At 38.9% G+C, this 25,220-nt stretch overlaps 2 protein-coding genes across 3 annotated transcripts; both read right to left on the reverse strand.

Moving 5' to 3' along the window:
* Positions 1-122: 122 nt before the first annotated feature.
* sumo2a (small ubiquitin like modifier 2a) lies at positions 123-3,533 on the reverse strand. Its single transcript, NM_001172046.1, is given in 4 exon segments — positions 123-210; positions 1,040-1,111; positions 2,587-2,718; positions 3,491-3,533. Coding segments are annotated over 4 exon segments (291 nt in total). The 5' UTR covers positions 3,512-3,533; the 3' UTR covers positions 123-144.
* A 359-nt stretch (positions 3,534-3,892) lies between these two features.
* gga3a (golgi associated, gamma adaptin ear containing, ARF binding protein 3a) lies at positions 3,893-25,181 on the reverse strand. 2 transcript variants are annotated; one of them, XM_004065787.5, is made up of 17 exons: positions 25,014-25,181; positions 22,762-22,846; positions 20,938-21,013; positions 20,759-20,857; positions 20,560-20,683; positions 20,313-20,416; positions 14,396-14,476; positions 14,004-14,141; positions 11,720-11,801; positions 11,464-11,589; positions 8,883-9,083; positions 8,735-8,808; positions 8,250-8,644; positions 7,593-7,801; positions 5,610-5,779; positions 5,339-5,449; positions 3,893-5,212 (listed from the first exon to the last, which is right to left on the reverse strand). In XM_004065787.5, the coding sequence occupies exons 1-17, from the start codon at positions 25,072-25,074 to the stop codon at positions 5,102-5,104; spliced, it is 2,247 nt and encodes a 748-aa protein (XP_004065835.2). In that variant the 5' UTR covers positions 25,075-25,181; the 3' UTR covers positions 3,893-5,101. The 2 variants fall into 2 exon arrangements, with proteins under 2 accessions (XP_004065835.2, XP_011472148.1); XM_011473846.4 differs by having other exon boundaries at positions 24,889-25,038.
* Between the last annotated feature and the right edge of the window lie 39 nt (positions 25,182-25,220).

A 25,220-nucleotide genomic window follows, 5' to 3' on the forward strand; every position in this document is an offset into this window, starting at 1 on the left:
TGGATTTTTCTTGCTGCCTGTCAGCATTTTGTACAAACACTCCACTGGATGGTATCAACACTGGTGATGAGCATCTGAAGACTTAGTATAACTAAGATGGTCAGGGACAAAAAGGGGGAGGTAGGGATGTGGAAAGAAAACAGTCTAAAGAGGAGAACCTCCAGTCTGCTGTTGGAACACATCAATTGTATCTTCATCCTCCATTTCTAGCTGTAAGAAAAAAGGAGAAACAAAAGGTTGATGGATGAACATGACGTTTTATTTAGGCATAAAACCCTGAGCTTAAACTATGTAATACAAAAAGCTCAGTGTTAAATTTGTTTTTGTCTCATTTGAATGAATTTTTCTAGAATTCATCTGATATCATTCTAAACCCGAATGATAATTAAATTTTAGTTTTGAGTTCTAAATAAAAACCACAGCCTTTTATTTTTAGAGATGGAACTTTCAAAGAAAGAAAGGAATTTTTTTTATTAATGAAAACAATTGAGAACTTCACATTTAAAGGATAGCAAATCATCTCCCTGGGAGCATGAATACAATCTGGATTTAACGATTGGATCCTGTTTGTTCACATTTTGGTGTCTTCTTCACTTCTGGGACTAATTCTTATGAAGAATGCCCTTCAGGCCCGTCTGAAATTCTACTCCACAAAAACAACTGAACTCTTGATTTAATTTTTTTTCTCCAAAAAGTCTTCTCTCTCTAAACAGGAGGTGAATGCTGTTTACTCCAAGCACAAATTCACGCTCCAACAAGTTCAAATTTAACTTTTTTTTGCACCAACTGGTGATATATAAACAGCAAAATTGTATTGTAGATGCTTAAAAAAAGAAAAGAAAAAAAAAAGAAATCTATGTTATACCTTTATGTTTAAATCACAATAATTTTTATCTTTGTTGGTCAATATCTAAATGAGATTTTTAGGGATACTAACACTAAACAAAAGTTGACTGGTAGATATTTTAAGATGTCTTCCGAAAATTGGTTTAATCAATTACCCCCCTTATGTACTCAAATTAAGTGTGTGCAGCTTTACCTGCGAAGGTGTGTCTGTTTCATTGATGGGCTGTCCATCAAATCGAAATCTTATTTGTCTCATCGACAGTCCCTGAAAGACAAAGCAGCCGCATTGAATGCACAAATACTTTAGCAAGAGCACACCTTGACAACACACCAATGAAGGTATCTATAGTTCAAGACATTAAAACAATGAACAGTGCATACTGCTCAAACCCAGTACCATAATATTAGGTGCCTTGTAGGGTTGGGCGATGTCCCTTAAATTGGCCGTTGACGATGTTTGCTGTCAACCACCGGGATGGACGATGACATCGTCGGGGGGGGGGGGGGGGGGGGGGGGGGTATTTTTACATTTTTCGTTCTTATATAACTGCTATTCGTTTTTTTTTTGCTTTTCAAACTAAATAGAAAAGAAGTAGTCCGCTCCCGCACTTCACTAGTGAAGTGGACCGGCGGAGCGCGGACTTACAGCTTTGTGTTTGAGGGGAAGGGAGGGGTGCTTTGTTACATGAGCGCTATGTGTGGGAGATTTAAGACTGCGATCCGTCCCGCAGCTCTAGGGGTACAAGCAACCGAACTCAGAACCGGGTCTAAAAGTGTGTCTGTGCACAGCTCGGATCGTCAGCACACACAACGGTTTGAGCTTCAAAGCAGAAATGTCGCTCAGTCCTTAGAAAACATTCAAACAATCACGCGGATTTGTGTTTCCAGTCGTGTCCCGACTAATAAAGGCTGATGTTATTCCTACGTTTATGTGCAGCCAGGATGCAGCACCACCCAAAGCTAATGTTGTTAGCCCGTGTTAGCATACTGCTAATCCTGGCTTCGTTCAGAAAAAGCACTGACCACACGGATTAAAATTCAAATGATGAGCGAACAGTTGTTTCATAATAACCGTAACATTATTAAAAGCACGTTTAGAAGATCATCTCGTATTTTACCGAGCTGACATGTCAATGTATATAGCCGCTCGGCGCTGTTTAACATTGTTTTGTATTGAATTGTTACATTCAATAAAGTTTGAAAAAAAGCCGCTCGGCGGAATCTATATCCTTCCGGTTTTCAAACCCTACTGCGCATGTGCGAATGATTTATTCCGACGGAAAGACGTTTTTATATTCTGAAAACATTTTTCTGGAACCATGTACACGGTTGGATTCTAATCCGACCATTGATCCCATCAAGATATTTTGCACATGTAACCGCGGCTTATGGTGTCGACGCGCAACGTGGGGGGGGGGGGGGGGGGGGGGGGTGTGGGCATCACGATGGTGGTCTCTCCATCGGGATGTCAGTCACCCATCACGATGGACGATGATATCGTCCATCGGCACAACCCTAGTGCCTTGTTCACTTTTCCGTCACCAAAGTTACCCCTACTAATGCAACTTAATACAATAAAACCATACTCTTCTATAGAATAGTGACAATTTTCCAAATCTTTGATTATAAACCTCAATTCAGAGCATTCTTTCCAGCTTCAAAGTTAATTTGTGACAGAACTATGAAACATAAACCTCATAATATCAGCCTATTTGGACTGTTTACTCCTGTAAACCTCACCTGACGCTCACAATAGGCTTTCATCAGTTTGCTGAGAGGAGTGTGCCTTTTAATCTTGAACTGCACCACTGAGCCATCCTGCCCCGCCACCTTCAGGTTGATGTGCTCGTTTTTCTCAGTCTTCACTACGTCCTAAAAATATAAAAAAAATAAAAACAAAACCAAATAAACCAGTTGTTAATTAACTAGGCAAGAATAAGAAAGGATTACACAACAGGTCACAAACGGTCACATATAGGACAAAATATATTCGTTTTGGTAGATTCTTGTAGCGCGAGGCTGCTTTTATTCCCGCTAACAGAATGGAGGGAAATGAACCTACACGTTAGCTTTAGGATTTGGGCCTACCACAAATAATAAAATAAAAAACGGGATTCAAAGATTTTATTAGTTTAGACATTATACGTCACACTACTTACACCATCCAATTATAACAACGCTAGCTATTAAGTACAAAATACACACAGTGCACTTGTAAATAGTTTTATTTTTAGACATTTGTTATAACAAACTGCCGGCCCGTTTCTTCGTTAGCACGCACCAGTCCTAACAGCTGACTCACATCTTTGGATATTGCGAACATACAAGGCCAGGTAATACAAATATGAACTAGTTCGTATCTCTCTCGAGAAGTTAACAATAACCGCAATGGTTAAAAGTGTAGATTACAAGCTTCTGAAACAATAAAAAAACATTGTTTGTTGGTGTCGCCGCAGACTCGGACACGTTAGCCGGGTTAGCTTATTATGCTAATTACGCTAGCTGGTTTGCTAGCTTGCTCAGTTAAAGAAAACTTGTCAATAACATCGCAAGTTTTGAAAAGCTTATTTTAACAATTTGGCCGCATACATGTTTTAAATCAAACAAAAAAACAAAAGAATGGCTAAAAAACCGGGTTCCTCACCATGGGCGTCTCGTCTGCCATCGCTGCTGCTGTGGCTAGTGTGGACTGTTTGCGCCTGATCAAGTGCGCTTGCGCAATGAGGACAACCTCTTTGCGACGGCTGCCGTTTATAAAACCAGGCCGCCGCATCTAGCGCTCTCATTTAGGACGTATTGCACTTCCCTCGCATCATGGATTCCCCTTACATCAACTCAGGTAAATATTTCTCAGATAGAGATTTCTATCTATCTATTAAGGATTGAACAATCCCATTGGGAAATGTACATATTCAATATAACTATAAAACATTTATCAAACTAGTTTTCTTGATGCATTCACCTTTACATAACCAATCAAGTACATAATTTAATAACCCAAAGAATGTTTTATTTAATAAAAAAACTAAAATAACATGACATCTGATTTAGAAATAAATTCATCTTTATTTTTAAATGCAGAAAAATGCTTTTCAAAAATATTCTCACAAACCAATCATTTCATACAAATAAATAATTTTACATAAAATATTAAAACACTCCCCAAATACAGATAGAATTCTAATAACTCAAAAAACGGTCAAGTTTTGCCAGCAACGTGTTGTTTAGTAACACATGTAACTTTGATTCATGTCAGGAACGTCTTCATGAAATCCCACATAATCAATAATAAAACACTGGACATGTAGACGAATCACTTAAAAGATGAAGGATATGAAAACGGAAATGATTACGTAGCATTTAGATCAACTGTAGACTCTCAGTGTTTTCAGCCCCTTTCTCCTGCTTTGGTGGTTGGTAAAAAAATGTTTTTTAAAAAGCAGTAAACAATAACTTTTCGCAACCTGTCAAAAATAAAACTAAACCTTAACTGAAATAAAAGTCAAAATGGTTTGGTATTAACATTTTTTTGGCAGCTTCTCCATTTTCTCCTGGCCCAAAATACATTGCTGATGATAGCCTTTCGGTTTGAAAAAGTAATTTTTATCCTAAAAACTATTTCTAATTTTATCTTTAAAACGGAAAATTTAATTACTTTAATTTTAATTTTATATTCTCTGTTAGACAATACAAGGAAGAATCTGCTGTAAGACAAGTATATAAGTTAAAACAGCATGTAAGACTAAAAAAAAAAAGTAAAAAATGATACATTCACGCCATCATGGAGACAATAAAAACATTACTATCTCGTAACAGATACTGATGTATATTGTATTATAAACCTAGATAGTCAGCTAAGCGAAACAGACTTCTGAGTGAATGCATGAGCATCTTCCTCAGGCAACTTTTGTCTGCATTAGTTTGCTTCTCTTTAGTGACAAAAAATTATGCTACCATCCGTTAGGAATTAGGTATTGATACAAAAGCTCCTACATTTGAATTTCTGCTTTATTTATGATAGTAGTGCCAGAACTGACAGGAAGAACTGAGGAAGAGGAGTTAAAAACATAATGGGGGAAAACTGTTATTAGTTCAGCAGTGCTAGATCTTATAAATTACCTTCATCCATCCTGAATGTACATTTTATTCCTTCATGTCAAACTCTAAAGTTCACCAAAGTTCTATAAGTTCTGACCTTTCCTGAACAGCGACAAACGACACTGCAAAAAGAGTCTGAAAGAAGCGGCGGGCTGGACTATAGAGCACCCCATCTGTCAGCGGGGGGAAACTCCTTCACCTCCCCCACTTCAGTGAGCGGCTGTTCTTCCAGCGTGAAAGTGAGTTTGTACCTCATCCGGGTCTTTTCCTGAGACAGAAAAGTTCAAACTCATCCACTGTGGCAGCTTTCATTCAGAAAATGTGCTTCATGGCAACAGAAAAAAAGCGAACGAAAAATGGAAAAAGAAAAAAAAAGCTCAGGGTTGAGCTCTACCTTCAGAGGATTGGCGAGCAGAATGACCTGAGTGATGGAAGGGGGAGGGAGAATTGGACTGAAAGGAGCCAGCTCCGTTCCAGAAGGCGACTGCAGCTTTACTTTCATCATCTAAAAAGATGTGGACAGCAAACAAACATGAAGATAAAAACAGAGCTTCAAATGTCATTTCTAAAAAAAGCCTCGACTGCAAGAATAAAATATTTGCCATACTTTCTAAGGACTTTAAAAAATCCTCTATTTATTATTATTATTAATTTTTTGTTTTCACCTTGGGCACTGCTGCTTGTAGAAGAATGTTTCTGACGGGCTGTGGAGACGTGTTCAGCATGGAGGCGACCATGACCAGCACATCCGGCCGGCCGGGGGGATAGTTGGTGGCAAAATGCAGCAGAACGCGGAGGCCATTTTTGTCAAACACGGTCACGGGGGACACTTGACCTACAACACAACAAAAAGTCCAAATAAACTTGGATAGAGTTGATACAAAACATTAAAAAGATTCAAACGTTTGAGGCAGGAAGTGCTGCAAAGAAGAGAACTTTAACGAGAGGTTTGCTGGTCATGCATCTTCCACAAACACTTGTACAGTAAACATTATATAAAGCTTTCTTTACAGTCAGTTAAGGGTATAATCTATTTATTTACAGTCACAAAGTCATGATTCATGATTCAGTCATGACACAATTAAACATGGATTCTCCTCAGATTTACATCCAAAACCAAATTTTGTTTTGTAAAAAAATAGTTTTTATTAAAAACTTTTTAAAAGGTGGAGCTCACAGTAATAAAAAAATGCAAGAAAAAGCTTTAAAGAAACATCAACACCCAGATTTGTTAAATCTGTATTCCATTTTTACATAAGAATACATTGCGTTTCAACAAATCGATTTTTTCAAAGCCAGCCGTGAAGAATTACCCACCGTCCTTCCATCAGTTCGCTGACTTATCTGTGGTCATGACTCACGCTAGTCAGCGTGTCCTCTCTGACCCCCACCCCCACAGTGTGGAAATTGAACCCACTTTGTGAGCTGCTCGTAATAAAAGCTTTCTCTGAATTCCATGTCAGCTCCAGCTCAGTCCTGTCGGCTGGGCTCGGTGGGGAAGGTGGGAGGCGGGAGGATTGCAGGTGAAGCTGACATCCATTTGAAACGGAGTCTCACCCCCTGCAGCTCCCTGACATTACTGCAGAGCAGCCCCAGTGTCTGAATCCACCATCTGAGGTGTGTGTCAGACTGTACAATGACGACATACACACACAATAAAAAATCCTTTCCCTTTTACCTACACATTTGGTATACGTACAGTTTCATTGTATTTTATTTGATACATTTTTTTAGAATTTAGACTTGCATATAATCTTTTTTCTTGAGTCTATATTAACTGATTTCTTGTGAGCTGCAGGTCTTTTTCTTCCTTTTGTTCTATCTCTTCTGACGCTGCTGTTGTAAAATTATTCTCTTCCCCTTTCATATCTTATCTTTTCTTTTCTTTTCTGACTAAATATAAACATGAAAAAACAGCACAGTTACCACTAAGTGGCAGTAAAGTGTCATGCTTGACATTCGAGAAAAGTAAAGGGGGAGAAACTGTTGCTGATTACTGACCTTTCCTGTATAGAAACCATTACTGGGATTTCTTTTCAATTGTAGGATCTTTTATCACATTTTTGATCACACCCGGTACAAAAACGGTTAACTCTTTCTGGAATGGGAAGGATTAATCAACATCTTTTCTTTGATTATTTTACAATGTGTCCATTGAGCCTCATCAAACTGCACTCAGCCAAAATCAATTAACACGGAGCCCGCTAATCAAGTGTTGTGCTAGATTAGCCTATCTGGAACTGTGTTGGTTTTGTTGCATCAGTATCAGTGATGTTTTTGGAAACATGTTTAGAGAAAGGAAGTAATCACTAATGGAAATCATTTAGTCTGATTTGTAGATAATTTGTGCAAAAAAAAATCATTTAAGGATTTTGGGAGATTAAAAATTTTAGATTTATGAGTCAATGCATTTTTTAGCACTTGTCTCTAAAAATACAGGAGCCATAAAGGAAAATTGCCAGCCTCTAAAAATATTGCAAGCTTTCCTGGCTTTTTTTCTTTTACATTTTAACGATGTGTATTTATGCTTTCATGCAAATATCCGGTTGTTCTAAATGTTTCCTTTTAGGGGCTTTCTAAACAGAAAGGAGGAACTAATTGCCCTTCAAAGCAAACAGAAAGCATGAGAGGTTAATTATGAGACTCACTTGGCTTGATGGCCTCCAGAGGAATAAACAAACTGGTCAGGGACGCCTCTTCTCCCGTAGCTGCAGGAATCGCAGTCATGGGGAGAACCGGCGACAGGGAGCGTAACGGAGGGCTGTCATCTGCCGCCGTCTTTGTGCTCAAAGGAGCCGAGCATCTTTGTATCGCTGCTGTGATGGACGAGGCTGATGAAACAATGGTGCCACCTCGACTGGGGGAGAAATGAGATCATCAACCACACAAACACCTTCCAAGCCTAATTCCTCCAACTGACATGGGAACTGAAGCTTTCTTCTCTACCCCTTCATCATATGCATTCATTCAAACACAGTATGAACCAACGGACATAATGAGAATATCTAAGAGCAGCTGTTGAGCGCCGAAAAATACGATTTGAAGTAGTGGTAAAAAGGAAGATCATGTCTTTTAAAATGATTAGGCGCAAAGTTCAGGTTCAGTAAATAAGAAGTTAATAGAACAAAGGAAATCTGCCTCTAGACGCTGCCTAAATTTAATCATCATCTCAAGGAGCAACAACTGTAAATGTAAAAATGTAAAAATGTAAAACATCCAATCTTAACCAGATTTCACAACAGAATCCAGACAGAACACTGAATGCAAGGCAGAGAGTTTCATCTCTTTGCAGATGCTTTGCTCACTTTTCAGAGGCAGACAGATCCAACATGGGGAGGTCTTGTAAGGTGGGACTGAGGGGAGGAGATGGCAGGTGGACACCTCCAGATAAAGCAGAGAGCTGCGATGGGGCAGCCGGAGGAGCAGGGAAGGTCACGTTGAGAGACAGAGGGGCAGCTGCTGCTTCTGAGGCGGTCGGAGCCGAACACGGAGGTTCTTGGAGTGTGGATGCTCTTAATTCAGATGATGAGAAAGCCGGAAGGGTGGGAAAGAGGAGGCCAGGAATGCTTGCAGAGGAGGCAGCTGTGGTTTTGGTCACACGACAAGCAGAAGTAGATGAAGAGAGCTCAGCTGGAAAGTCAGATAGTGTTGCAGCTGAAGCCAAACTGGTGTCAAAAAGACCCAAATCTGGACCAAAACCCTGTAACACACAGTCAAAAGAAAGACTTTGTTATATTTCTGTTTGACAGAACTCAAGCTGTGCATCCGGGAGCAGTTTTGATGTCACCACCTGTGAAGACGGCAAATGTCTGCCCTGGTTTCTGTGGGCTGAGTCTCTCAGTACAGGGCTCGGTTCACTGACTTCTGCAAACAAACATGAACGTGTCATCACAAAAAAGTAAATAAATAAAGATTCCAGCACACAACAACCATGATACCTAAAGAAAGCAGCTCTTCATCCAGCCAGGATGGAGCAGCAGAAGGTGCACTGAGGCTACAGGAATGAGCCGTTATTGATCCACTGAGGATGTCGGTCAGAGAAGTGGAAGATGAAGGTTCCTGCTTAGAAGGAGAGGCTCTCTCCGTGTCAAAGTCCTCCAGATCGATCAGAACCTCGGACTGATTGGTGCTTGCACTCTCTGAAAGATGATCAGATGGAGAAAACCAGACAGAATTATTTAAAGACCAACTCTGATGGAAATTCTTTTTTTTAACATGTTCGTGTGGCATTTTTCTGATGATGGATGACATTTTAAAGAGCCTATACCGTGCTATTCTTAAGCCTTTTATAGTAAACAATATCCATGTACGTATATGATACTATATTATCTTTTGCAGGCAAAGAGCAATTTTTTTCCCACATGAGTTATTTTCCTGAGCCCTTTTCAAACCCGGAAGTGAGAGGACTCCGCCTCTCACTCCGTGTGGCTGCCATCTATTTCATGACGTCATCCTAAAGTCGGCCTCATCAGTGTGTCTGCGACTCGCCCACAAAAGCAAACAACATCTGAACTTTTGCAAAGATGGATGTGCATATAAGAGGTAAGTGTTTTTGCTAGCTCCCGGCAGAAAGTGGGTGTGTCTGTTAGCATGGGGGTGGTGCTGGAAGCGCAGATTCTTCCCAGAAGGGGCTGTTCTCACTGGTCTACGTCACAATGCGAGAACCCGCTTGTTTTCGTGGGTTGGGAGGGGCTGGTGCTCAGACCGCTGGTTTTTAGAGGAATACTCAGAAATGCATGGATGGATCGAAATACTGCTTTGGGGTTTCTTTTCGTGAGAAATCACCATTATAATACACTTTAAAGCTCAAAAAAATCGATTTTACATGATACATGCCCTTTAAGAAATTTAAGCTTAAAATTGTATTTTTGGTATTTCTTTAATCAAATCATTGTGACTCAGGAGCAGACGAAAAAAATGCAGTTGGAAAAAGGTGTATTTGTAATACAGCCACAAGCTCCCTGCTCTGCTCCATTCTGATGCATCCACTTGTAAACGACTAGATCCATTTACATCTTCATTTTCTGAGCTGGCATCTGGATCCAAACTGTACGGCTGTTTAGCTCCGCCTCCAACATTGCTCACGATTGTTGTTAAACCAGTAATGTTAGATTGGGGGTGTAAAGGGTTGTAAGTTAGTGGGAAAACAGGGAGTTCTCGGCAATAGGGAGGGGGGGCAAGATTGCTCCACGGCAACACTCCCGCCCACAACTCAGAGCCAAATTTCTAATAAACTTCCCATCTGCAGAAACTATATTCTAGAAAACGACAAAGTCTTTAAGATTTGGGGTAAAAACATCATAATTATATTTAAAAAGACCACTGATAATGCTTCGAAATTGATCTAAAGATGACAGGAGTGGGACTTTTAAATGTAACTTACCTTCCTGTCATCACCTTAAATTACACTTCTAAAACTCTATGCATGTTAGTTACTGTGTCCATGCTGTTGTAAAAAGCTCTAGACCGTCCGGAGTGGGTTTCTCAGATAAGCATAAACATTTCTATTTATCTGTGCAGTATTTACATGTACTAACTGCACAAGCACTGGGCTATAAATATCACCCAGATGGACACACATTTTTACATTCTCTGACCTTGGGGCTGCAACAGCAACAGCTCTAAAATGAATTCTGAACAAATACTACAGGACAGAGAGGACTACTACGGTAGTTTGCATGCTGTGCTTGCAGCTTTCACTCCGTTCTGCCATGCAGGGCTTTCTTAGCAGCTACAATTAAATTTTTCTTAGAAAATAGTTGGTTTCATGACAGCATAAGAATCAGAAATATGAATTCACTTTGTTTAATGAATTCTGGAGGCCTGTTACCTGTGTGCAGAAATGTATTGAAAGATGTCTGTGAAATTTTTTCACAGTTGTTGTTCATATCAAAGCAATGATCAAAGAACAAACAATGGGCCCATTTTGTCCCACTGCTGCTGCAACGTCACACTTTCCGTTTTTTATTTTTCTTTTTTTCCTCCAAGTAATTGATTTCTCCTAAACAAAGAAGGCTCGCTGCAACACTTGCTCTGAGCTCCAGAACAAAGTTGTCACAAACTAAAAGTTTGCCTTCTTCATCTTTTCAAGCTCTAAGCCCAGCTTTGATGTGAGCTTTTCTCAGCTTTGGACCAGATAAGATTCATCTGGGTGATCAGATGGAAAAACAATTCGACTTCCAAGCAAAATCTGAATTTTGAGCATTGCCGATTGGCAGCAACCTCTGCCAATAGGATACAGAACGTTCACAGATCCTGCACAATATAATATCACAGTAGAGTCGGTCTTATCTTCAAATATAAAAGTGTGAATGATCAAATCCACTCTTTCCCAAGAAACATGCATCCACTCATCATTTCCTTTGTTGTTAATATGCAATTATCTTCAGTTGGTGCATCCAAAGCAAAGCAAAGCAGCTCTGCAAATGCATTTGGGTGAAATCAGGAAGGAATCCTGAAGAGCAGCACACATTAATCCCTCTCATCTGGAAGCAAACTAATTGTTACCCTGAGCCTTACCTTGTTTGACAGATGTTTGCTTGCCCTGTACCCCTTCGGACTCCCCATTAATCTTGTGTCCTTCCACGATCGTCTTATATGAATTCATGACATGGGAGAGGTCATCACTGGCCTGCAGAATTTCTCCTGATAAGGGCGGGGGGGGGAAAATCGTTAGAGCTTCTGTCATCAGACACACTGAACCTGGTGAATTAAAGGGTGAGTCTAACTGCAACAACAGCCAGTGCGTCGAACAGCAAGAGGCATGTTTTCTTACCTAAGTGGCTGTCATTATCTTCACTCTCGGTAGCGAGCTGGAACACCTTCTTCTGAAGTTTGTCACAATCGTTGTACAACTCCTAGAAGCAAAACATTTGACTGAATGAATCTTTGATGTCACCAAGACCAGAAAAACAAGGTTAAAAGCAGCAATTCTCATTAGGTTTGTTAATTTTATCAAGATGAATAAAGAATGGCAATATGAATAGACGCCGGATATTTGCACAGGAACTGTTCCACAAAAGGAGTTGTGCAGCCATAAAGGAGGATATAAGGTTCCAGGAAGGAAATCAAGAGGTGATGCTCGGCTGCACAGTTGGCCTGCAGAGCAGTGAGCTGTATGTTACTGCAACCTCTTCACTGTATTACTGTATTACATACGTTCAGCTTTCATTCACCCAAAATTCTCACATTAAAAGAGGTTTTAGGTCTGATCTGCAGCGCGTGCCTGAAGGCAAAAGTTCAAAGTGAACGCTCCCAGGGTGTGTTAAGGGCTTACTACTAAAAAAAATAAAATAATAAAAAACACAACTAAAAGTAATTCAGAGAACTATTAAAAAAAAGAAGAAAAAAAGAACTTTGTGACAAGTGTGAGTGTAAAACGATTTTAATTATTGACATTAAAAAACGTTACGGTATTTTATTCAATTGTTCATCAAGTGCTCTTCAGTCTTATTTGGTTGGGGGAGGCGGGGGGTGTTTGTCGGTTTGATACATATTTCTTTTTGTAGACTTTTTATGGCGGATTTTTGCACACTTTACTTGAAAAAGTCCTTTTATTTTATTTTTTTAGAAAAAAATGCACATTAGCCTGATTTGAGACTACACTGTACCTAACCAGATCCCCGATGAAAGGTGTCAAAGTCTTTAATCAAATCAATGAAACCAGTGACAAATGCAGTTTGAAATCATTCATAAATCATCTTCTGTTATTTGAAGTTGAAATAGCAGGTCAGTAGTTGGAAAACACTTAATTACTTTGGGGTTTTAGTAGACCAATTAATTGCTTGATGGTTTCAGTCCAATCCCAGTGTTGACGGCTGTTGCGTAATGGTTAGGATCCAAGCTCTCACATTGTCCAAAGGTGTTTTTGGTGTTTTTAGCATCTTCTTGTGGCATTTTTCTGAGGACGAGGGAGAATAAATTGAAAAAATAAGCTAAAAAAAGAATTTGCTGAGTATTTCTTTATTCAAATCGTTGTGACTCAGGAGCAGATGGGGGGGGGGGCAGTTTAAAAAAATGTATTGGTGACATAGAAAATACACTGGGTGGGCCACAAGCTCCCAGCTCTCAGATGTGGGGAGGAGAAAGGGGGGCTGGGCTTCTCCGCGCCATTGGCCCTGCCCCCAACTCTGAAGTGATTGAACTACTGCCGCTCTACAGAAATGATGTTCTCGAGAACAGTTGATTTTTTTGGGGCTAAAAATGGCATAATCATAGTTAAAACTGGGATGTTTAACGGGGACCGGCACAGGGAGACCCAGACTTTGGGGCTACATAGTTAGTCGCGCGGAGGAGCCACACTGGATGAAGCTCATAGTGCGCCTGGGAATTGACCTTTGATTTGCCGTGCGCCATGTTTTGCACTTAACCAACTGAGCTTTCCAGCCACTACAGGGAACAATTTTACAATAGATCAAAAGATGGTTGGAGTGGGACTTTAAATCACAGAAACTCTTCCTTCTTACTTTGAAGCCTTGGTGAGAGGCTTGGCAGACTTCCAGGAGGATGTATAAAGCAACAGAGAAAAATAGACTCAAATGGACAGATTGATTTATTGCTCAACAACAAAACAATCAAAGTCGGATCAGGGCAGCCACTGGGGTCGTTGGAAAAGATGAGGCGTCTTGGTGAAGAAGTGCGTACAAGAGTCAGGTTTGGGAGCAAGAATACGCTGGTGTTGCATGACAAGATGTTCACCTCTGATTGCTTCACAGCAGGTCTGTTCTAAGGATCCCTGAAAGCAGCTGCAGCCCTCGGAAAGGGCTTCAACAGTCTCACAAGGGGAGGGGGGTTCACACTTGAATAATGGCCTCATTCTCCTATTCTATCATGTACCTTCCCGCTTAATGGCAACACTAAAGAGCAGGCTCAGATAAAAAAACAAAAAACCCTGCTGCATCACTCTGCGGGTGTTCAGGAGCATTATGGATCTTCAGATGAAGAGTTAATTTGTCAGGGGGGAGTTCTTGTTGTTGTTGCTTCACACAGCAGTAAATTAAACAGCAATGAAGGAACAGCCTGACTTTGGGCTGATTCGACACCTTCTGAAGAAAACAAACCTTAATGAGCTCCTTATCTTCATCAGTGGACTCTTCCAGGTTGAAGTGAGCCAGCATCTCATTAAGGAGTTTGACGCTGTTGTTCGCAGCTTCCAATGTGTTCCTCAGCTGCGCTGCTTTCCGTGTTCTCACTTCATCCTATGAGACAAGGTTTGCTGCTTTACATCAACCTCACAGTCAAACAGTACAACTGTTTTTCAGTGGTCGAAAATGATGCATTTAGTGAGTCAGACTCTCTTTTGACTGAGCCTTCTTTCAAGTTGTTATTCATACATCTGAACGCATGACATGAAGGGGTGGTTCAACATGTCAGCAGAGGTTTAGAACGCATTCAGCTAAATAGCCAGGACATTTGTACAGTAATTTCCTTCTCATGTCAGAATCCTACGCACCTCCATGACCATGTTCTTAATGAGACGGTTCGCCTCCTGGAGATCTTCTGGCTTCTTGCTCTTTAGGAGTTCTGCTAATTGCTGTGAACAGAAGAGAGGCATAAGCTTGAAGTCTAGAATGATACACACAAATAAAAAAAAGCCAGCAGGAAGCTCAGGTATCAGATCCACAGAAAAAAAAACACATTTAAGAATCATCTTTTGAGCCATTTCAAAAGCATTTCGAAGGATCCTTTAACTCCTTAACACCTATTGATAAGGCGATAAGGAAACTCAACTCCCTTACTGCCCCCCCCACTTCCTGCTACAAACTCACACTGAAAAACTTTCACACCTCTTCAGAACATCATCTTCACCAAAGACTCCCATCACCGACTCATCTACTTACTGATCTTAGCACTGTTGTCACTTTAAACTGCCACTTTAACCATCTCATTGCTCTTTTGCACTGTTTAGATTGCTGTTATTCTTCTTATTATAACTGTTTTTATCTATTTTATTTTATTATTTTATAAGCTGCTTGCACTGTGGGGCGAGAGGAAAGTAATTTGAACTGTGCTGTATGTCTTGTGTATGCAGCGTATTTGACAAATAAAGCTGACTTTGACTTTGATTAATGCAAATATGCATCAAGCCACTTTGGCTCCAAAATTACCTAAATTAAGCATTTACTGGAAAGGAAAAAAATTTGTGAAATGTTTTATAGCTGGAAAAAAAAAAGATCTAATGCCCCTTTTAGCCACAATTGAAAAATAATGTCATATTGTAGGACTTAGTTTCTACCTCTGAGTCGTGGGTGGGACCATTGGTGCAGAGCGACCACGCCCCCCTTCTGCGCCCTGTATTTTCTATGTAACAAATACGATCTTTGTCAAACTGCATTTTTCTCATCCAGTCCTGATTTACAATTATTTCAATAAAGAAATGATCAAAAATTCTATTTTGATCTTAATTTTCTTTAAATGTCCTCCATCAGAAAATGACACAAGAGCATGTTAAAAACACTAAAAACAGATTTTTTTTTTCCCTCTTCGTGTCAGAATTTCACCTCTGATGTAATATTTGTCTTTCCAACAGATCTGGTATAATTATTACAGCTTAAAATATTAATTTATTCAAATCAGTACTTGTATCCCCCACTTTCTCACCTCTTTTCCCTTTACTCTCTTCCACCCCCCCTCCCCACACACACTAAATGTAAATAAAAAATAAAAAATAATACAACAAAAAGGGGGTTATACAAATCTACACTCTGGTTTCTCGAAGTTCTAGAACCTCTTTTTGTGAAAGTAAAAGGCATTCAGCTCTAATCTGTTTGCTCAGCTGTTGGACAGAACAAGTTAAAAAAAAAAAGAATTTTATTGGAGTGGGTCTTTAGGAACTATTTTTCTCTAAAGATATACTAATAACCCTGTTTTAGAAGATAAAAACTCCAATATTTATGTTATCTGTAAGACAAAAACTCACTATGAAAAAAATAAATCTTCATTCATATTGAATTTTTAAAAATGTCAACATTTTTACATTTTGTGAAGCATAAATCTTCAGTTTATTCGACACAACCTGGCTGGCATTGCAGCACAAGAGTCTCCCAAAAAAAGAAAAGCACTTGCTGTCTGGATGTCTGACTGCCTCACAGGCAGAGCAAAGTTTGGAGACTAATAGTCGAGAAGTCAGCAGCTCAGGAGCTTATTAGGACAGAGTTTGCTTTCTTTTGTTCCACTGAGCACAACTCTGAAATCCTGTGCAACTCTTCAGCTGTGAAACTTACTGGACTGGAAATGAGAATGTTTAACAAAGTTTCAGGGAAAACTGTACTGTACTGCAAGTCAGTGGTGGAGAATGTAGTTCCACATGCTGTCATTTGCTGAGGCAACAGTGTCAGAGATTCTGACACACACAAAAGCTCAACATGATGCTTTTGTGCTTGGAGCAACTGTGTAACTCCAAAGAGGAATTCTGCACAAGGTTGCACACTGTGATAGGAAAAGGTTGCATGTTCTTTCCACAATGTACAAAAGAAACAATCATGTCATCAATCTGACATCTTCAAACCTGTTGCAACGAACAGGAATTCATTCTGCCTTCAACAAATATCTAAAAATATGCTTAAAACCATGTCTCACATATTCAATAAACTAGAACTTTTGGGTTTCATGGAAGGCTTTTTGAACTGAACATCATTTTGGAGAGTTGCCTACAGTCGATATGCTCCTAAAGCAGTGGTTTTCAACTGGTGTGCCGTGGGAGATGACCCATTCACTGATCTAAAAACATTTTCCATCTCCAGGATATCAGCTGTTCATCCAAACAGGCCCTGATAAAACGCTGAGTAGTTAGGAATGTGAAAGATCATAAAATGCCTTTTCTTTGTGTTTATTTTATTCTATTAAAGACACCCTGATAAGAATGACGGTACCGCGATTCAGCTGCAACTATAACTGTTTTCTGAAAAGTCCCGCCCCTTTAACTGTCTCCAATCATTCTTGGAGGCTTAATCACACGTCATAAGTCTGACCAATCAGAAGTTGTTAAAGTCTTTACTTCCTTATTCTGATTCTGCTCATAAAGTCGCTCAGTTCTAACAAAAATACCAGCTAAAGCTCGTCTTTAGCGGTGTAACTTTCTGTGGAGTCCGGTATCAAACCGTAGAAAAAGTGAACAAAACAATGTAGCTCAGTCTTTCTGCGTTCGGCAGCTGTTTGCACTACATCTCCCATGATACATTGGGTAAAAGTGACAGCGTCTCAGCGGGCAATGAGTCTTCCCTGTTAAACGCCTTGAAACCACAACGAACACACTAACCATTTTTAAATCTTCCAACTTAACTTTTATTACAACTCTTAGAAAAAAACAGCTGCAATTCCAGCTTTTTCTGCCACAATTATGACTAAAAAACCCATGTGAGATTGTCGAGGGACTGTAGATAAATACAGACTATGAGTTTCTCCTTTTTTAAAAATTTTTGGATGCTCATGTGTCGCGGGAATTTTGTCAAGGTTAAAGTGTGCCGTGGCTCAAAAAAGGTTGAAAAACACTGTCCTAGAATTTTAAAAACTCTTATTTTGAAGTCTGACTGTTGCTTCTGTGATATGAACATTATTGAGCCACAATAATATGTCACATCAAGTCCCAATTTGCTATAACCATTACAATGATCACAGGCACAAACTGGCTTTGTAGTTCAATGAGCCATAAAAAAGACTGAGGATACCGGCTTCATGTTAGAAATGAAGTTTTTAAGAGAAGTTGTAAGAGATGTGAAAAACTGCACTGCTGACTGTGTGGAAAAACAAGAACACATTGATCATTAGGAGGAAATCAAAACTATTAGGTTGGGGATTAATGAACCAAAGGGCACAGACTGAATTATATATCAAAAGCAATCAGGGGTAATAGATTATAACAACAAAAATAAGAACTTTCAATGGTTTAAATAGCCAAGCATGACTTTAGAAACTCAGCCAGCAATACTGTAGTAATTCAAAGTCTTAAAATATTTTACTTTCAAGCTAATGGTGACAAAGATGCTTCTGCAAAAAAATGCCCAAACATAGGAAACAAAGGTATGTGGAAAAAATACTCTGCAAGTCCAAAAAATATATGATGAGCCATTTTCAGGTCTGGATTTGATTCAGACAAGTCTGAGAACTTTTAGTTGTTCACCACCTGAGCTCAAAATAACTGGAATTTACAGCATTTCTTTTCATCTCTGTCTTATTAAATTATCACAAAGTACCTTTTCTTATAATGCACATGTTTAATTTTAAAGTCAGCAGTGAAAAAGTGTGTTTTTAGCTGAAAAGTTCACTAACTTTGAGGAGAAAATAGATTTATCCCTACAATGTTACCGTATTTTCCGGACTATAAGTCGCACTGGACTATAAGTCGCATTTTGACGGGAAATTTATTTGACAAAATCTGAGACCAAGAACTAATAACTTGCACAACCTCATATGACACAATCATAGCAGACTGTTTATCTCATAATTTCACAGTAATTCTTTCTCATATTTATTTATTTATTCCTTTCATGAAGCATCATTGTCCAACTAATACTCTGTTTTCATCCTGTATTTGTAGAAACAGTTGTCATTTTTATTGCATTTCTGAATCTATGAAATCATTGGAAAATAGAATATTATGTTGTTAGCCTTCAAGATCTTACTGTAAAAAAAAGTTTGCTGATTCTCTGAGTCAACATACTCTTAACACTTAACATACATCAAATTTAGCCAGGAACATCATCTCTGTTCCTCACAAATGAACATAACAGGAGGGTTAACAATGTATTTATTTCAATTTAGTTCTAATATAAGTTGCTGCGGAGTATAAGTCGCCCCACTTGCCAAACTATGAAAAAAAGGGCGACTTATAGTCCGGAAAATACGGTATTTGTCACTAATTTGCAACATACTAAATAAAGTTCCACTCCGATCATCTATTATCTTTTCTAAAAGCGTTCCCAGAGCTCTTTTAATCATGATTGTGCTGTTTTTAACCAAAATCAAAAAACCTGTGTTGTTTTCCAGGACAAAGTCCCGCCCACAACTCAGAGTTGTGGGCGGGAATATTGACATGGAGTGAGCCCACTCCCACTTCCCATCATCCATCTCCGTTTTAACGGAGGGGAGTGGGAACGGTAAAGGCTGGGTTGGGTTTTTACTATAATATTGTGTGTTTTTTGTTTTTAATGTTAAAAAAAATAATCAATAAAGTTTAATTTGATCTCTATATAAGTTCTCCTGCTGGCACACATCCTCAGCCCAACATTACCAGTGCAACAAAAATGGCGAGTAATATCTGAGCTATCCAGCCAAACAATTTGGATCCAGAAGCCAGCTCAGACGAAGAAAACATACATAAATCTATATTGATGCATCAGAATGGAGTGGAGCAGGGAGCTTGTGGTACGCCGACTGTAGCACCTACATCACTGCTACAAGCTTTTTCCAGCAGCATGTTTTCGTCTGCTCCAGACTGACAAAACATTCTACAGATATACGTAGAAAAACAATTTTAAGCTTAATTTTTTTCAGTAAAATGCCACAGGAACATGCTGAAAACACAAAAACGTTTGTGTTATTGGAGTAGGACTTTAATTTTGGACTTAAGCCTCACTGTGGACAGAAAAAAACACTAAGGAATATGTTTTCATATAGTTGGAATTAAATTCAGACAAGATTGCTGTATTTGGCTGGTCATGTAGGTATTCACAGAGAGCATATGTTAGCGTTTTCAAAAACCAAGAATTTGTGTCCGTGCTCAGCCTATTTCCCATTGTCTATCCCCATCAGTTAGGGGGTGGGAGGTCGGAAAGCGATGGGGGGGGTGTAGGTCTGGCACTTTGTGTTGTGTTTTTATAGGAAGAGTGCTATTCAAATAAAGTTTGATTAGATGTTAGAAATGTCAAGTAGTAATAAAAAAAAGCATGTTGCCAAAGAACAAAAACAATCAAATGACTGCAAATGTCAGGTTTTTAGGCATCAAAGTGATAATTTTAACATTACACCAATACAAGAACAGAGGAAGCGCTGATAGTTTTTTAATGTTGTTTTATGTGTTTGCTCGTGAATCACAAAGTCATTGCGTTTTGGCTTTAACGTCAGACATGTTCATTTACAAAACAAGATTTACTTTTAATAAGATGTTTTACATCCTCCAATGTTCTTCTCATCAGTGACCTTTACTGAGAGAGTGTGAATACTCCTTTAAATCAATGTTGACTTCATAAAGTTGTACTAAATATATACGCATGACGTTTTACACCCTATTATAGCATATTTATGAGGCGTTTACGCCCTTGAATGTTGTTTGTCAACAAATATCTCTATCTAAACATTTATAACCAAAGAAAAAAAATTGTGAAAACGGAGCTGCCAAGAGACAAAGAAGATCCCAAAATAGTTCCTCTCACCAGGCTTTTTTTCTCGTCATCAAACACGGGATTCTTGCACCGGGGAGAAGATGGTGGTTTCAGTGTGGGATCAGCTGAGATTTCTGGATCGATTAAAACAATACCTACAGCAAAAAAAACATATGGAGCCAACAAGACTGTTTGAATTTCAGAAAATTTGCAGAAATAAAAGCAGTAAGATACTGCAGTCTGTGAGGTGCAGGTTGGGGTTTTGTGAGTGTGTGTCTCACTGCAGATGATGACTCACCCTGTAACTTCAGCATCTGATATGCCTCCCGGATCTTCGTCTCTTCAGGCAGAGATATCGTCCAGGAAAACAGCATCTCTATCACTCTGGTCTTCACTTTTTCTGACGTTCTATCTCCAAGGTACTGAACAGTATCATAAAAACAGCTGGAATAATCAGGAACACCATGTAAAGACTTCCTGATGTTCATGCGGCTTACCTTAGGTGAAACTAATTTTATCAGCTCATTCAAAAATTTAAACTTCCCAACTTCATTGTGAAACCTTTGCCCGCAGTTCTTTAAACAAGCCTCAAGAACCTACAAGAATAAAACAAACTGGATCGTTCTTCTGCTGAAAGACATGAGAATAATACATGTGAAAAGACAAAATACTGGACCGTTAAAGCTTGCATCGCCTCCCACTCTTGAGGGGACTGAATCTTGTGTGCCAGAAGCCTGACAGAGATTTGTGGACTGAAAAACATACGAAAAAAAGATCCTGAAAATGCTCTTATTACATGCGTCAGCAGCTTTTTGTTAGCTTTCTTTTTTCTGTTGACTCCATAGCTGAAGAGCACAGATGAAGAAAAACAATGAGAAGGACGATGTTCCAGATTGTGTCGGAGCTGGATGGAGAAACGTGATTAATACGCAAATACAAAGAGAAAGCAAATACCGGTATGTCACTGCACCATTTACAAGAGGCAACAGTGAAACAGATGATAACGACCCCAAACACCGCCACCTGACCAGAAATCTGATCAGCTGATATATTTATTTATATCCTTCTATGCAAGAAAATTACTGAAGCAGTAATTTTGCACGAGTACCTGAAGATGGCTGCATTTCTATCAGAATAAGTCAATTAAATGAAGATTTTCATTTGAGAGGAATTTAAAAGACGCCAAAAGTTATCCTTAATGACAGCCTCAATTCATTAATGACTCCTTAACAAGCAAATTAGCTGCCGGTATTCATGCTTTGAGGGGAATTTTAAAACGTGAAAGAAAAGAGAATTTGTTAAAATAAACGATTGTAATCCAAAGCTCTCATGAAGCGACATGATTATTGACACCTACTGCAAACTAACAACAAACAAACCAGAGGGCAACTGTTTTAACCTAAACTTAAGCCGTTTTTTTAGATGTAAAAAACAAAACAAAAACAGGTCAATTTTTCTTTTTTCGTTTGTAATAACATAAGACTTTAGGTCAGGTTTCTTGAAAATATCATCTTGCAGCATAGACGCGTCAATAACTAATGAGATGTTTATTACTTGTCAATAAAGACTTAGAAAGTAAGTTCAACATCACCAAAATTAACAAGGTTATTGATCTGCACTTGAAATAAATAGATATCCCTAAATCGTTGGTAATGCTTTGCAAATAAAGTCAATGATCCTTTTTATTATATTCCTGACAGAAAGAAAGATCAAACATGCTAATATTAGAAAGTTTACTATGAAATGCTCAGCGATGTATGGTAGATCAATCTTGCTCTTTGTATATTCCTTTTAGAAGCTTATAGTTAATGCTAAAGCTGAACAAACGGTTTAAACCTCTTTTACGTTTACACTTCGGAGGCTGGCAGGTACCAGGAGTTTAAAATTAAAAAAATTCAGAGGAATTTCATGCACATATATTTAAACCTTTTTTTTTCTCATTTTAGCAATCCATGTGCACAGATTACTTAACCATGTTCTTTGTTTTGTAATGTGGGTGTGTACAGTTAAGATTTTGGACCTTAACTGCCCACATGAGCCCAGTAGCTCTGCTATAATTCTATTGCAGACTTACCAACATACAGAGTGACTGCATGAATATTCTACATTAGATCCGTACCAAACTTAACTGACATTCAGCTGTATGAGCTGGATAATTTTTTAATAATAGATTGTATTACAAGAAAACTGTTCATTATTCTGTTTTTATAGTTTGCTAAACTAGGAGTTTAAACATTTGTGTTCACACATTACAAAACTGATTGAACAACTTTATAATCTGTGGACACAGAAGTACCAGTTGGGCTCCATACATGACTAAACACTTTCCACTGTAAACATAGAATCAAAAGCAAGCATGGAAAATGTAAACACTTAAATTAAACCACTTACATATTTTCATCGGATTCTTTCTACATAAATATTTGTGGATTACCCTGGTGATTGCTACTGGGAGAGCCCTGAGGATAATGCTGTGTTTAATGAAAAATAAGTGGCATACCCTTCTAGCTCCTTATTGATTTGATCACAGAATCCCATAATATACTCCCAGTCTTCATGCCTGTTGGAAGGGCTGGTGGCTTTATCTGAAACACAAAAACAAAAAGTGAAGAGGGAGAAGAGAAAATGGAAATGAGACGTTTGACAGTTCATTTTCCAAAAAAAAAAGGAAAAATAAGGTTCATGATTGAACTGAAACCACGTTCACTAAAATATGTTAGTCAGAGTGCACTCGTGCACATTATGAATATTCATGTTAACTGTACAAAAAAGGGCATAGGTCACATTTGTTACAAACATGCACTTATAGGATGAGCTGCACTGGATTGTGCTTATAGCATTTTCTTTTATTGTACTTTTCTCTTGTTGTTGTTGTTGACTTGTTTTAGGCAGCTGCATTAGTTAAATGGGATCCACTCAAACTGCCTCTAGTTTAATCAGGAACCTGCCTTTGACGGTCAGGCCCTTTGCACTGTTTTGGATAATAAGGGTGGAGGGAAAAAAATGCTGAAAGCTGCACCAACAAAGACTTTATTGCAAAAACTATGGTAATCTTAACAGAGAGAAATATGGAGATGAGATTCTGCTACCAGCGGCAACCCCATTTGTCAAGCGTTCATGAAAATGAGGGGTTCATCAGAAACCACTTTCAGAACCTGGGAAAAGCCTGCTAGCAGTCCTGACTTCCACCCCACTGAACACGGGTGGAATCAGGTGTAGATGAGTGACCCAAGTGTGGATGGTTCCTCCCACTGACTGTAAAAGGGAGAACTGGACCAAGTGAGTGTGACTTCCCACATAGAAAATAACTTACTTCCAGCTCCAACCAAATTAAGCCAATCCAGTCGCCACTTTTTGCAATAGTGACGTCGCAGTGTTGGAGCCAAGTCACATCATTAAGTAGTGATTGGTCCAAGTCAATGAGAGTCATTGTTTCTATGGAAACAACTCTTACCAAGGAGTGGGTTTGTTGGAAGGCCACACCCCTAACACTTAAAAGAGGGCTCAGGAGAATCTGTCAATCTCTGCATCTCTGTTTCTTTAGAGATGCAGTTCTTATGTTTTTGTCCAGTTTTGATATAAGGGTTAATATATTGGGAGAACTGGGTGGTTGGAGGGAGGAATCTGTGTGTGGTTGTCCTGTGTTTTACATTTTAAATCATTTTCACTTTTTATGACTATTTTATTGGCTTTTACGTGGAGCACTTTGTGTTTTCATTCTGAATGAAAGGGGCTATACAAATTAATAAAGTTTGAATCAAACATTTTGAATGTTCAATGAAGGAACACACATTTTTATTAAGGCATCTGATTGGTCAGTTTATACCTTGAATAACTTGCAACTAAAGAATAAATATTAAAATATTTAAGTTTAGTGCAAAAGTGTTAAAAAGGTAGCAGAGCAAGAATTGTTATTCTGACTAATAGAATGACTTAGTAATAGCTGTTTATTTCTCAATAGAAGTCTATGGGATTTTGGCTTCATGAATCAGCAGATACTTCCTGATTGAAACACGAAGGGGGAGGAGTCACTCAGTCCAGTTTTCATACAATCAACGGTTCCTCCACATGATAAAGATGCTTCTGTTTTCAAAATAAATATTTTTTTATTCCACCCAATTCCCTTTTTTTCCCCTTCAAAAAATGCATTAAAAGTTGACTAAACTGATTATTGCAGTAACGAAAACGCTAATATTTCATGGCCGCAAACCACAGAGATTCACTTTGCTCTGCACCTCAGTCTGACCTCATTCCACGACATACTCATGTTCCATAAACATACAGCATCATGTAAAAGGAACAACAACATATTTGCTCAAATTTAGCCCACCAACCGCAAATGTTCCCACTTATACTAAGAAAAACTGATATGATATACCTCCGTTAAATTTTAAAAAAGCGGACAAACACTTGGTAAATCAACTTTAGTTTATCGATACTATTTAATTTAAGATGAGCTTATGTATTTAAACGGAGTACAGACACTATGTTCCTGTTATTAAGGCGGTAGTTTTACAAACACGTCGATTAAACGTACTAAAACACAGACAAGCTTGGTTCCAGCCAGGTGCTCGTTGTGTTCATCATAGCTAAGCTAGGCTAGCCTCCAACAAACCCAGAACCGTACCATTCAAATGCGGCGATGACACGCCAAACCAACCGATACTTCGGACAGTTGAGTCGCCACCGCGCCGCTACACACCACTATAACATGAAAAGATGACCCGAGACAAGTTTTAAGTCAGAACTTACTGAGCCAGGACTCTAAAGACTCTCCATCATCCGCCATGTTTGTTCTCGCTAATGAAAACATCGCGTGACTGCTGCTGCTTTCAGGGACCTCCGGAAAAAACGGTTCTCTGTGAGGTAGTGACCAATGACCCACCAGTCATTAGTCGTGTTTTACCACCGTCAGACCAGTCAGTGAAAGCACGAAAACATGCCATCGGTTTTTGAATA

This window comes from Oryzias latipes, chromosome 1, assembly GCF_053564925.1.
Source record: "Oryzias latipes strain Hd-rR chromosome 1, Olatipes_Hd-rR_3.1".
Taxonomy (NCBI): domain Eukaryota; kingdom Metazoa; phylum Chordata; class Actinopteri; order Beloniformes; family Adrianichthyidae; genus Oryzias; species Oryzias latipes.